Source organism: Heloderma suspectum, chromosome 2 (assembly GCF_057233095.1).
Source record: "Heloderma suspectum isolate Gila_16-S chromosome 2, 16-S_ref, whole genome shotgun sequence".
NCBI lineage: Eukaryota > Metazoa > Chordata > Lepidosauria > Squamata > Helodermatidae > Heloderma > Heloderma suspectum.
This window is the reverse complement of record NC_139459.1, coordinates 374352761-374367164: the sequence shown is the minus strand read 5'-3', so window position 1 is coordinate 374367164 and position 14404 is coordinate 374352761. Positions and strand designations below refer to the sequence as shown.

At 42.5% G+C, this 14404-nt stretch overlaps 2 protein-coding genes across 2 annotated transcripts in view; one reads left to right on the top strand and one right to left on the bottom strand.

The window, feature by feature from the left end:
- The window catches only part of LOC146356171 (uncharacterized), a 277120-nt gene that overhangs the window by 93818 nt on the left and 168898 nt on the right, over window positions 1-14404 (bottom strand). The window lies entirely within an intron of this gene.
- The window catches only part of LOC146356175 (uncharacterized), a 94546-nt gene that overhangs the window by 4361 nt on the left and 75781 nt on the right, over window positions 1-14404 (top strand). Inside the window, 3 exon segments of the mRNA XM_084831867.1 lie at window positions 77-159; window positions 473-620; window positions 5468-7221. Coding sequence (XP_084687993.1) covers window positions 77-159; window positions 473-620; window positions 5468-7221 — 1985 coding nt within the window.

The following is a 14404-nucleotide window of genomic DNA, read 5'->3' as shown; positions in this document are numbered from 1 at the left end:
TCTATGATTCTGTGTGCTGTGTAATCTCTGAGGCAAGCAGATGCTCCTGGTTTCCCACGCCCTTTGTCTCCCACAGGTGAAAGGAGGATGCCGGCAATACATATCCAGCCATCTCTTCTTCGTGGTGGAGGGGAAGCGGCTGCCCTGGACCCCTATCAGGTAGCGGGAAGAATTACTAGGGAGACATGCAGGAGCAGCAACCTTGGCTCACCTCCTTGGGCCTGAACAAAGCTCCCTCCTCTTTGCTTCTGTCAAAGTTGCCCACTTGGAAGGCTGTGAGTGCCTCTTGTTAAGGTTTCGATCATGTTTTCCCCCATCTTTGGGGGCCCATGGGAACAAGAGAAGAGAATAGGGCACATATGAGATGCTGAGAATCATCACCCTTCACCTCACCTGAATTAGTGTTTAGGGTTTTGCTCATCTGTAATATTCATGGAATCTCTGAGGAGAAAATGTTTCCCTTTCCTTTCAGGGTCTGGTGGCCTTTGAGGAGGTAGCTGTGTCTTTCACAGAGGAGGAGTGGGCTCTGCTGGATCCTGACCAGAGAGCTCTGCATCGGGAAGTCATGGAGGAGAATTCTGGGATTGTGGCCTTTCTTGGGAAGGCTCCGTCTTGCCCTGGTTGGTAATAATATTTTGTTTACAACTGCAGCTATCTAATCTTAGGGGTTTTGCACATTATGTATGTTTCAGCACGTCAAGTCTCCATCTTCCAGTTTCACAGGATGTATGTATTTGTTTTGTCATAGTGCACAATCTTATGTACGTTTAAACAGAAAAATCTCCTGGCCGTAGGACTTCTTCCTATGTAAACATGCCCCTTATAACATTCATATTCCTCCTTTCCATATTGAAAGATATATATCCACAAGTGTCTAACAATCTTGGACTTCACTACTAAATGTTAAAACCGCAACATCCTCAAAACAAGAATTTAACGATCTGCATCTGGTCATTAAAACCTCAGGAAATATTAGGAGCTGCCAGAAAAACTGATACAGCCATCATAGAATCCCAGAGGCCTGATGGTACAGCCCTGCCTTAGCCTACTGCCTACGAGATAAGAGAGGAGGATGGGGGAGGTGTGTGCCCCTTGGCAGAGACTGGTACAGCACTCGGGCCGCTGCTGAGAAGGCCTTGTACTTCTGATAGGGGATATACCCTTATTCCCTCTTTTAAGATTTGCTCCGGTGACCACATGGTGAGTGATCATTAAGCCAGAGCCAGACTAAAAATAAAGTAGCAGACAAGGGTGTGAAAAGTCAAATGAAAAACAATGTAGACATGGTACAAAATCAACAATATATTGAACTAGAAACGATTAAGGCATAATAAATGGAAGGAAGCTGTTAGATTGTGACTATCATAAAAGTAGAAATAAATATAAAGAGTAATTGCAGTCACTAATGAAGGCATGTTGTTGTTGTTGTTGTTCAGTCGTTCAGTCGTGTCCAGCTCTTCGTGACCCCATGGACCATAGCACGCCAGGCCTTCCTGTCCTGCGCTCTCTCCCGGAGCGTGCTCAAATTCATATTCATTGCATCGGTGATGCTATCTAGCCATCTCATCCTCTGCCGTCCCCTTCTCCTTTTGCCTTCAGTCTTTCCCAGCATCAGGGTCTTTTCCAGGGAGTTTTCTCTTCGCATTAGGTGGCCAAAATATTGGAGCTTCAGCATCTGTCCTTCCAATGAGCACTCAGGGTTGATTTCCTTTAGGATGGACTGATTTGACCTTCTTGCAGTCCAGGGGACTCGTAAGAGTCTTCTCCAGCACCACAGTTCGAAAGCATCAATTCTTCGGCGCTCAGCCTTCCTTATAGTCCAGCTCTCACAGCCATACATTACTACTGGGAAAACCATAGCTTTGATTATGCGGACCTTTGTCGGCAAGGTGATGTCTCTGCTTCTTTCTATGCCGTCTAGGTTTGCCATAGCTTTCCTCCCAAGGAGCAAGCGTCTTTTAATTTCATGGCTACAGTCACCGTCCGCGGTGATCTTGGAGCCCAAGAAAGTAAAATCTGTCACAGCTTCCATTTCTTCCCCTTCTATATGCCAGGAAGTGATAGGGCCAGATGCCATGATCTTCGTTTTTTTAATGTTGAGTTTCAAACCAGCTTTTGCACTCTCCTCTTTCACCCTCAACAAGAGGCTCTTGAGATCCTCTTCGCTTTCTGCCATTAGGGTGGTATCGTCTGCATATCGGAGGTTGTTGATAATTCTCCCAGCAATCTTAATTCCGACCTCTGATTCATCCAACCCGGCATTTCTCATGATGTACTCTGCATATAAGTTAAATAAGCAGGGTGACAATATACAGCCTTGTTATACTCCTTTCCCAATTTTGAACCACTCGGTTGTTCCATGTCTGGTTCTTACTGTTGCTTCTTGACCCTCATACAGGTTTCTCAGGAGACAGGTAAGGTGGTCTGGTACTCCCATCTCTTTAAGAATTTGCCACAGTTTGTTGTGATCCACACAATCAAAGGCTTTAGCGTAGTCAATGAAGCAGAAATAGACGTTTTTCTGGAATTCTCTTGCTTTCTCCATGATGCAGCGAATGTTGGCGATTTGATCTCTAGTTCCTCTGCCTCTTCAAAACCCAGCTTGTACTTCCGGTAGTTCTCGGTTTGCATACTGCTGAAGCCTAGCTTGTAGGTTTTTGAGGTTCAACTTGCTGGCATGTGAAATGAGCGCAATTGTGCGGTAGTTTGAACACTCTTTGGCGTTGCCCTTCTTTGGAATTGGAATGTAAACTGACCTTTTCCAGTCTTGTGGCCACTGTTGAGTGTTCCAGATTTGTTGGCATATTGAGTGCAGCACTTTAACAGCATCATCTTTTAGGATTTTAAATAGCTTAGCTGGAATACTGTCATCTCCGCTAGCTTTGTTGTTACTAATGCTTCCTAAGGCCCACTTGACTTCACTCTCGAAATGAAGGCATACTGCATGGCAAATGGAATATTAGGGAAAGAATAGAAAATACTAATCTGTGTTTTGAATTTTTATTTCCAGAGTTATAATATTTTTGATTGATAAATTGTAAATTCATTGTTATTTTACCTGTATCTAATACCTTCATTTCATTTCTTTTCCTTGTTAAAGTCTGAAGTATGCGTTGTTGTTCCAGATAAGGGACTGTGAGCTATCTGCACAAAGCATTTGGAAGCATTTTGCTCTTCTTCTACCATCTAATAGCAGATTAAATACTTCTCAACAAAACATACACCTTTTTACCAACAAGAATTAATACAGGAAAGTCTTTTTTCATCCATGTATCATTTTTATTCGAAATATACTTGTAGAATGACATCAAAATATAGCTTGCATATAATAACATAAAAACATTTCTGCTGTTAAACACAGCTTTGCTAAAGAGTCTTAGATCTTAACAGCTTAAAAAAAATAGAATTTCTTAAAAATCTCTTGTACTTAGACTTCTCTCTTTTTCAAAGTGTTAAGACTAGATCTCCTTCTAAATTCCAAGTTCCCTGTTCGCTACTGAATAGGCTGTTCAGCTGACAGGTACACACGCATGGTGAGTTTCAAAGAAGCTCCCACATTCTAAAATCAGCATGTATGTATCCCTTGTGTATAGAGAAATTACCTCATAACCAGTATTATCTATTGGTTTCCTGCTTCTGATATATTTAAAGAGTTCTTAATTGTTGGCCTTGACATTGTTAGGGATATGCTCTTCAAAATGCTTTTTTGCATCTCTTATTATGCTTGCATGGCCTTTGTGTTTTCCCTTTTGTTTTCCTCACTTGGGCAAGACTTCCATTTTCTGAAGAAAGCCTGCTTTTCTCTAATAGCTTCCTTGAGGCTGCTTGTTAAACATACCGGCACCCTCTTGGACTTGGAGTTACCTTTCCGAACCTGTTGTATACATTTTGGCTGGGCTTCTGTTGTGATTTTGAGTAATCTCCAAGCATTTTGAAGGGATTTAATCCCCTTGACCCCTGCTTCTAACTTTCTTTTCACCAGTTCCCTCATTTTAGAGACGTTTCCTCTTTTGAAGCCACATGTGACTGAGTTGGACTTCCCGGGCAATTTTCCACTTAAATCTCTATTAAATCTGATAGCACTGTGGTCACTGTTTCCAATTGGTTCAACCACATTTACATCTTCTACTACGTTCTGGGCAACATCACTTGGGATTAAGTCCAAGGTCACCTCCCCTCTGGTCAGTTCCATGACCAGCTCTTCTAGGGCACAATTGCGTAGGGCATCGAGAAATTTAACCTCTTTGTCGTGACTGGAATATGCATTGATCCAGTCAATGTGGGGGTGATTGAAGTCACCCACTACTACTTCCTTGTTTGGATGCCTCCATGATTTAATTTTCCATCTCAGGGTCACTCTGAGCATTCTGGTCTGGGGGACAGTAGCACGTTCCCAGCACTAAATTCATTGCGGGGGCTGGTATGGTCACCCACAGCGCTTCTGTGGAAGAGCCTACCCCTCGTAGGTGTTCTAGTCCGCTCGACACTATGCCTGCTCTGATGTACAGGGCAACACTTCCTCCAATACGCCCTTCCCTGTCCTTCCTGTAGAAGAATTTGTCCAGTCCCATTTTTCACATCTCAGTACTCTCACATAAGGATGTATCTATGACAACAAATTATGCTATGCACAGCCCCCACATCCACATCGTTTGGCAAAATGCAAACTCAAGACTGTGTACTGCCAAAGTCAGACAGACCCCTGATGGGTGTGGGGGCAATGAAATCCCAAGTCTCATCAGACGAGATGGTCTTGGAGTGAATATTGAAATCTCACTTACCCTGGGTGGACCACATCACTGCATACAAGACCACCTCCATCATGCAGGGATACTGTGATTGTGTCAGATACACTAATGGAATCCACGTTCTCTGTCGAGAGCCCACCACTCTGTCTGCAAGCATAAAACTAGGAAATTGCCAATGGGATTCCAGGTGGAATCTGATAGACACCACTGAACCTAATGCTTCTGTTCTGCCTATTTATGTATTTATTACTACATTTGAATTCTTCCTTTTTTCCTTTTGGAAGGTCTCCAAGGTGGCTTACATGGTCTTCCTCCTCTCCATTTTATCCTCACAACAAAGCTGGGAATGAGCTTAGGCGGAGGGTCAGTGACTGACCTAAAGTCACCCAGTGAGCTTCATGGCTGACAGGGAACTAGAACCCAGAGCTCCCACGGCCCAGTCCAACACTATAACTGCTACCCCACACTGCCTGACCTTACGCTACATATCTGAACCTGTGAGCCTATGAGCTCCATGTCTGAACAGGCGCTGGGTTCACATTCTGTATCACAGCTGCTGTCAGTTAATGCCAGTCAAGACAGGCTGCGAAATGCATGGTAAGACCTGCCTCCTGTCCGGGTCTTTTCAGTTCCTCGCTTTATCATGAGGATTCATTGAGGATGTTCAGTGATTTGAGGTTCTCTTTCTAACTCTTACCAGTTTCCCATCTTCGTTGCAGGAGGTGATGAATGGGAAGCCAAGAGTGAGGGAGACCCATGTGAAGAGCCACCAGAAAGAGACGGATGTAAACAAATGGAATGTGAGAGAATAAAAACTGGAGCAAATCGGAAGATAAGGAATAAATTTTCCACTTTTCAGGGCAGTGACAAATTGTGTAAATGCTTGGAGTGTGGAAAGAGATGCAATATGAGAACAAACCTCGGCAGACATCATAGAATTCACACAGGAGAGAAACCATATGAATGTGTGGAGTGTGGAAAGAGCTTCACAACAAGTGCAGACCTCACTTCTCATCAAAGAATTCACACACCGGAGAAACCATATAAGTGCGCAGAGTGTGGAAAGAGCTTCAAAAGGAGCACTGAACTCACTTCTCATCACAGAATTCACACAGGAGAGAAACCATACGAATGTGCAGAGTGTGGAATGTGCTTCAGTCAGAAAGCACACCTCACTTCTCATCAAAGAATCCACACAGGGGAGAAACCATATGAATGTGCAGAGTGTGGACTGCACTTCAGTCAGAAAGGACATCTCACTTCTCATCAAAGAATTCACACATGGGAGAAACCGTATAAATGTGCAGACTGTGGAAAGAGCTTCAAAAGAAGCCCTGAACTCACTTTTCATCACAGAATTCACACAGGAGAGAAACCGTATGAATGTGCAGAGTGTGGAAAACGCTTCAGTAGGAGAGCACACCTCACTTCTCATCAAATAATTCACACATGGGAGAAACCATTTAAATGTGCAGAGTGTGGAAAGTGCTTCAGTAGAAGGGCATACCTCACTTCCCATCAAATCATTCACACAGTGGAGAAACCATATGAATGTGTAGCGTGTGGAAAGTGCTTCAGTAGAAGGGCATACCTCACTTCCCATCAAACAATTCACACAGGGGAGAAACCATATGAATGTGCAGAGTGTGGAAAGTGCTTCAGTCAGAAGAAAAATCTCACCTCTCATCAAGGGAGAACCCACTCAAGGGAGAAACCATATAAATGCTTGGAGTGTGGAAAGAGCTTTAGTGCAGGCAGAAGCCTCACTTCCCATCAAAGAACTCACATAGGGGAGAAACCACATAAATGCTTGGACTGTGGAAAGTGCTTCAGTGTGAACACAAACCTAGCTTCTCATCAAAGAATTCACACAGGGGAGAAACCATATAAATGTACAGAGTGTGGAAAGTGCTTCCGTGTGAGCGCAAGCCTAATTTCCCATCAAAGAATTCACACAGGGGAGAAACCATACAGATGTGCAGAGTGTGGAATGTGCTTCAGGAGGAAAGCAAACCTCACTTCTCATCAAAGAATCCACACAGGGGAGAAACCGTATGAATGTGCAGAGTGTGGACTGCACTTCAGCCTGAAAGCACACCTCACTTGTCATCAAAGAATTCACACAGGGGAGAAACCGTATAAATGTGCAGAGTGTGGAAAGAGCTTCAAAAGCAGCACTGAACTCACTTCTCATCAAAGAATTCACACACCGGAGAAACCATATAAGTGTGCAGAGTGTGGAAAGAGCTTCAGAAGAAGCATTGAACTCACTTCTCATCAAATAATTCACACAGGGGAGAAACCATATGAATGTGTAGAGTGTGGAAAGTGCTTCAGTAGAAGGGCATATCTCACTTCCCATCAAATAATTCACACAGGGGAGAAACCATATGAATGTGTGAACTGTGGAAAGCGCTTCAGTCACAAGAAAAGGCTCACTTCTCATCAAAGGATTCACACAGGGGAGACCAATGTAAATACCTGGAGTGTGGAAAAAGATTCTGACACAATGCAACCCTTAAAACTCATCTGAGAAAGAAACATGGGGGAAAAACCATATCAATGTGCAGAATGTAGAAAGAGCTTCATTTTTAGCAGAGACCTCAGAAGACATCAAAGAACTCATGGGAGAAGCCATATAAATGCTTGGAGAGTGGAAAAAGCTTCAGTGTGACCACATGCCTCTGTCAAAATGATATAATGATATGAAATGATAGACATGCTTGAAGTACGTAAGTTTCCATGTGAGTATAAACCTGATTTCGCATCAAAGAATTCATATGGGATAAACCACATCATTGCGTGGAATATGGAAAATCAGTGTCACTTCTCCCAAAATAACTCATACCTGGGAGCACCCACAGAAATGTTTGCAGTATGGAATGAGTTTCAGTCCATATCCAACTCATAGTTTACATCAGAGAACGCACTTGGGAGAATGAGTTTGAAGGGCTGACTGCACCCACACAAGCCTTCCAAGTCCTTAAGTTTGAAATCCTGCTCATGGGCCCACCTGCACTATCCATCAAGTTGGATGGAACAAGGCAGGGCCTTCTTGGTGGTGGCCTCAACACTTTTGAACTGCCTCCCATGATAACTTTGCTTAGCCCCTTCATTATATGTTTCAAACAGCTTTGAAAATCCTGATTGTTCACATCTGGTTTTACCTGATTCATTTGGAGTTTGCCCAGATTTTAAAAAATATTTCTCTGAAAAGGTGACAGTACAACATAAAATACAGTTTGAACGAAGGGAGAGATTCAAAGACAAAATCTTACCAATCTTACAAATAGATGGTAAGACTGGCTCCTCCCCCGCAGAGGAAAGTGGTATCTCCTCTCACAAGCGGATCAGATGCTCCGGTCTCTCCCTTCTGGGATCTGGTGGGTCTCCTCCTGCTCACCTCATGCGTTGGGGGAAGAGGAGTCCCAAACTGAATGGAACAGCTGGCATGATGAGCCCAGGGAGGGGAATGTATAAACAATTATCGCTTGTTGGTCTGTTTGGGTTACAAGATCTGGGCAGTATGCCAGAGATTATTGTTTAAACATATCTGCTTTTTTTCTTTCCGTTTTGTTTTGACTCCTTTTTCTTGTAATAGACATGATATACTATATATAAAATTCTGGTTTGTGGGCGTATAGAAATGTACACATTCATATATCTATTTAGAAATTATACTATCTAAAATCTAGATAGTACAAAATATGCTAGTGATTGTTGTTGCTTTTTTTTCTTTTATCCGTAATAATTTCCTTCTTTTTCTTTTAATTATTATAAGTATTATTATTATTATTATTATTACTATGAGACTATGAATAGTAATATTCCTGGTTGGTTGATTTTAGCTTTACCATTATATGTTAGTTGAAAAGCATTTTATGGCGAGGGGAAAAGAATTGTATGCCTGTTTCCTTGCTATAAATCTGAGGTTATGTTACTGAAATTAGACGGATTACCTAGGCTGTACTGAATTGTAATATTGGCAGTGGTATAATCTTTTAAGTAGAGTGATACTTGAAGTTTATGTGTAAGGGAGTCTAAATGTAACCCTTTTATGTAACTTTTTTAAAAAATACCTTTTCTTGTTCCCTTTGTTTTTCTGTTCTTTCACCGTTTTCCTTCTCTTTCCTTCTTACATTTTCTTTTTTGTTTTTTTGGTTATTGCTGCGTCCTCAAGAATACTGTAATGCGGAAAATTATAGATGGTGATTATGTTTATTTCATTTATAAAGATAAAAAGTAGAATAAAAATTAAGTTAAAAAAAAGATGATGCGAGGACTTAAATTTGTCTGAACATGAAATGGTGGCATCATATAAGGGAATTACAGTTTAGGTGTTTTCTATGAAAAATTCTCTCTTTCAAGAACGTGCTTTACGTATGCCATTTTGGAGAGCTATTTACAATGGTACTCTTTCATTACTACAAATTTACTTCATGAAGCCCACCCTGTTATAAGGGTAGTTTAACACAACCTACATAATGTGCTGTCATATGGTTATACAAAAGGTGCTGGTCAGTTTCAAGTGTGCAATAGAAGGTAGACAAGTCAGTGGTCTGTTTTCATGGGAAGAAGGCTCTTTAATATTATAAACCAGTATTGATGTGTTATTTTTTTAACATGATAATTATTGCAGTTAGAGTAATTCTGAGGTCTCATTTGAAGTTTTTTATGTATACAGACAATAACAGATCTTTGCACTTTGTTGTTCTTACTTTTTGCCTTGTCGGTTTGAATATGTGTAAAAGTAATGGTTTCTTGATTTTTATATGAATGTCAGAAGTATTAATTGTGTATAGGTTAAAAATGGCTGTTACATTTATATAATTTTATAGTAATCATTTAGTTTAGGTGTGTTTCAGATGTTTTTATATGTCCTGGCCTAACATAAAATTACTAAGATGTTGTCTGTATATATTTTTATTGTAGCCCCCCAGGAAGGAAATCAGCATTTCCGAAATGCGTTGGGCCAACATAAAAGAACCGTGCTAAACTTTTTTCAATAGGCATCAGGGATTTCTCCTTTTCTCCTTGTTTTTTCCTGTACATGTGCCTCCCCTCCTCTTTTTCTCCCACCATGGCACTTGGGCAGTGTGCCAGGTAGGTCCACAGAAATTAGTGTTTTCTCATGGATTGTACAATTAAATCAACCTGGTGAAGGGCCCTGAATCTACTGAGGGTTTCAGCGGTGGGAGGGCATTGCTTGTGCACCAGGTCCGCTCAGTGAGAAACAACAGAGGGATAGGCCTGGCACACAAATTTATCCGAGACTGGATCGATCTGTCTTGGTAGACTTCATGCCCAGGCCTTCTCTCTGTTCAGTCGCCAGAAATGGTAGACCTGCTCCTTGGTGCTAACAGCGTTTTGTTTTTTTAACTATGCAGCCATACACAAAATGTAGAGTACATAAAAGAGCCATATTAAACTTGTTTCTATAGGCACCAAGCATTTCTCCATTTTTCATTTCTCCTTGTTTTTAAGCTCCAAGGCCAATGCTAAGAGAGAGATGGGGAGAAGTCCCACTTGGCCCCCCTGCAAGAGTTAAAACTGGCAGGTTCTCTTATTCTCCCAGTATTTTAGCATTTTAGCTTCTTAATCTTTTAGCTCTGGTGTTTTAAATCTGTATTTTAAATCTCTGCACTGCTGCTAGGTTTTATTTTGTTTGTATTGTTATACTGTGGTTGTAAGCTTTTATGTTTTATACTGTTTTATGTTGCACACTGTAGCTGTAATTTTTGTGACTCAGCCAGAGAGCTTCAGCTATTGGGCAGTATAGACATTTATTTACAAGACTAGAGGTACAAAGATCATGAACTCCTGTCTTTGCTGCCATCTTTTGGTGTTTTTTTTGCTAAACCCACCACTTCCCAGACCCAGCTACAGGAAGCTTCTGGATTTCTAAATTGGTGTTTTTTTTTAATGAGGCTGCAATTAATTCCTAACGGGCAGGACCCTCCAAAGGCTTAATACATCCAGAAGGGTTAACTCACCCTATGGGGGTCAGTTGCCCCCCTTTGTCCCTTCCTGCGGATGCCTACGAGCATGGACGAAATGTGGAATGGCTATCATAATGTGACACGAGGCCGTCTCTCCTGGACACTTACCCAGCCAGTTCTCTTACAAGACCAGCAGGTCCTCTGTGCTGGTCCCAGGCCCTCCATCCTCCCCATCTGGATTTGGGTCAGAAAGACCAAGGAAAGGGGTCAGGTGCAGGGAGCGCAAGTTGGAAGCAAGCACAAACTGGGACATTGCACATCATTGCTAAGCACGGGAAACATGTCCCCTAAGGCATCTTCCCACCTCCCTCCCTATTCTACCCCTTCTAAAATCCTATACACAAATCCCACTAACTAGATATTGCTTCCAGGATCCCTCAGGCCTTGTCTCGCTTCTGTCAGCTCACCCTTTATATAACCTCGGAATCCTCACACAATATAAACCATCCATAACAAAATAGGCAGATGTTTCACAGCAGCTGATCATTTTAATCAAGAGTGTTGTAGGCCTCAGAGTTGCTGTTCTTTGAAAAGTCAAAGGGTATGGAGAGGAGATAGCTGAACAGCAAAGAGTTCATACAGCAATTTCACTGCACTCCTCTGAGGCTTAACAGAATCATAGAATAGTAGGGTTGGAAGGAACCTATAAGACCATCGAGTCCAACCCCCTGCTCAATGCAGGAATCAAGTCAAAGAATCCCTGACAGATGGCTGTCCAGCTTCATCTTGAATGCCTCCAGTGTGGGAGAGCCCACCACCACCCTAGGTCACTGGTTCCATTGTCGTATTGCTCTGACAGTCAGTTTTTCCTGATGTTCAGCTGGAATCTGGCTTCCTGTAACTTGAGCCCATTATTCCATGCCTCTGAACCCTCTCCAGCTTCTCTGCATCCTTCTTAAAGTGCAGTGCCCAGAACTGGACACAGTACTCAAAATGAGGCCTAACCAGTGCTGAGTAGAGGGGAACTAGTACTTCCCAGAATTTGGAAGCTACGCTTCTATTGTTGTTGTTCAGTCGTCCAGTCGTGTCCGACTCTTCGTGACCCCATGGACCATAGCACGCCAGGCCTTCCTGTCCTGCGTTCTCTCCCGGAGTGTGCTCAAGTTCATATTCATTGCATCGGTGATACTATCTAGCCATCTCATCCTGTGCCGTCCCCTTCTCCTTTTGCCTTCAATCTTTCCCAGCATCAGGGTCTTTTCCAGAGAGTTTTCTCTTCGCATTAGGTGGCCAAAATATTGGAGCTTCAGCTTCAGTATCTGTCCTTCCAATGAGCAGTCAGGGTTGATTTCCTTTAGGATGGACTGATTTGACCTCCTTGCAGTCCAGGGGACTCGTAAGAGTCTTCTCCAGCACCATAGTTCGAAAGCATCAATTCTTCGGCGCTCAGCCTTCCTTATAGTCCAGCTCTCACAGCCATACATTACTACTGGGAAAACCATAGCTTTGATTAGACGGACCTTTGTCGGCAAAGTGATGTCTCTGCTTCTTACTATGCTGTCTAGGTTTGCCATAGCTTTCCTCCCAAGGAGCAAGCATCTTTTAATTTCATGGCTACAGTCACCATCTGCGGTGATCTTGGAGCCCAAGAATGTAAAATCTGTCACTGCTTCCATTTCTTCCCCTTCTATATGCCAGGAAGTGATGGGGCCGGATGCCATGATCTTCGTTTTTTTAATGTTGAGTTTCAAACCAGCTTTTGCACTCTCCTCTTTCACCCTCAACAACAGGCTCTTGAGATCCTCTTCGCTTTCTGCCATTTGGGTGGTATCGTCTGCATATCGGAGGCTGTTGATAATTCTCCCGGCAATCTTAATTCCGACCTGTGATTCATCCAACCCGGTGTTTCTCATGATGTACTCTGCATATAAGTTAAATAAGCAGGGCGACAATATGCAGCCTTGTTATACTCCTTTCCCAATTTTGAACCAATCGGTTGTTCCATGTCTGGTTCTTACTGTTGCTTCTTGACCTTCATACAGGTTTCTCAGGAGACAGGTAAGGTGGTCTGGTACTCCCATCACTTTAAGAATTTGCCACAGTTTGTTGTGATCCACACAATCAAAGGCTTTAGCGTAGTCAATGAAGCAGAAACAGACATTTTTCTGGAATTCTCTTGCTTGCTCCATGATCCAGCGAAAGTTGGCGATTTGATCTCTAGTTCCTCTGCCTCTTCGAAACCCAGCTTGTACTTCCGGTAGTTCTCCGTTCGCATACTGCTGAAGCCTAGCTTGTAGGATTTTGAGCATCACCTTGCTGGCATGTGAAATGAGCGCAATTGTGAGGTAGTTTGAACACTCTTTGGCACTGCCCTTCTTTGGAATTGGAATGTAAACTGACCTTTTCCAGTCTTGCGGCCATTGTTGAGTGTTCCAAATTTGTTGGCATATTGAATGCAGCACTTTAACAGCATCATCTTTTAGGATTTTAAATAGCTCAGCTGGAATACTGTCATCTCTGCTAGCTTTGTTGTTACTAATGCTTCCTAAAGCCCACTTGATGTCTTTTAATGCAACCCAAAAGAGTATTTGCCTTTGTTGCAGCCACATCACCCTGTTGGCTCATACTCAGCTTGTATCTACAACAGTTCCAAGATCTGTCTCACTTGTAGTATTGTTGAGCCAAGTATCGCCCATCTTGTAACTGTGCATTTGGTTTCTTTTTCCTAGGTGCAGAACTTGGCATTTATTCCTATTACATGTCATTCTCTTGTTTTCTGCCCAGCACTCCAGCCTATCAAGATCACTTTCAATTCTGTTTCTGTCTTCCAGGGTACTAGCTATCCCTCCCAATTTTTTTGTCATCAGCAAATTTGATAAGCATTCCCTGCACCTCCTCCTCCAAGTCATTCATAAAAATGTTGAAGAGCACTAGGCCCAGGACTCACCCCTGCGGTACCCCGCTCATTACCTCTCCCCAGTTTGAGAAGATCCCATTAAGAAGCACTCTTTGAGTCCGATTCTGTAGCCAACTGTGGATCCACCGGATCATTGTTTCATCTAGCCCACTTTGAGCTAGTTTGCTCATCAGGAGATCATGGGGCACTTTGTCGAAAGCTTTGCTGAAGTCGAGGTACATTATGTTCACAGCATTCCCACAGTCCACAAGGGAGGTGTCCTGATCAAAAAATGTGATCAGATTAGTCTGGCAGGATTTGTTCTTGACAAATCCATGTTGGCTTTGAGTAATCCCTGCATTGTTTTCAAGGTGCTTCCAGATGGATTGCTCGATCATCTGCTCCAGAATGTTCCCAGGGATTGATGTCAGACTGACTGGTCTGTAGTTCCCAGGTTCCTCCTTTTTGCCCTTTTTGAAGATAGGGACAACATTATCCCTCCTCCAGTTATCTGGCATGTCACCTGTCCTCCATGATTTCTCAAAGATAATAGACAGTGGTTCTCTGAAGATCAGATGAAGTTCACGAATCATGAAATGGCAGAGGCTTGGTTGAATCTTAAAATGTCTGAGAACTCTGTCATAACTCCATGAATTGGAATTTCTAAACAAGTACCGTTAACGGTTTGTGTGTAGCTTTCATGATCTAGGCTAACTCAGAAGACATGTTTTTATATTTTATTGTTATTATTTTTTCTCTGTCTTTTTATGTCTCTCCTATTTTATATTTTAAAATAGACAAAATATCTAGTATAAAAAATA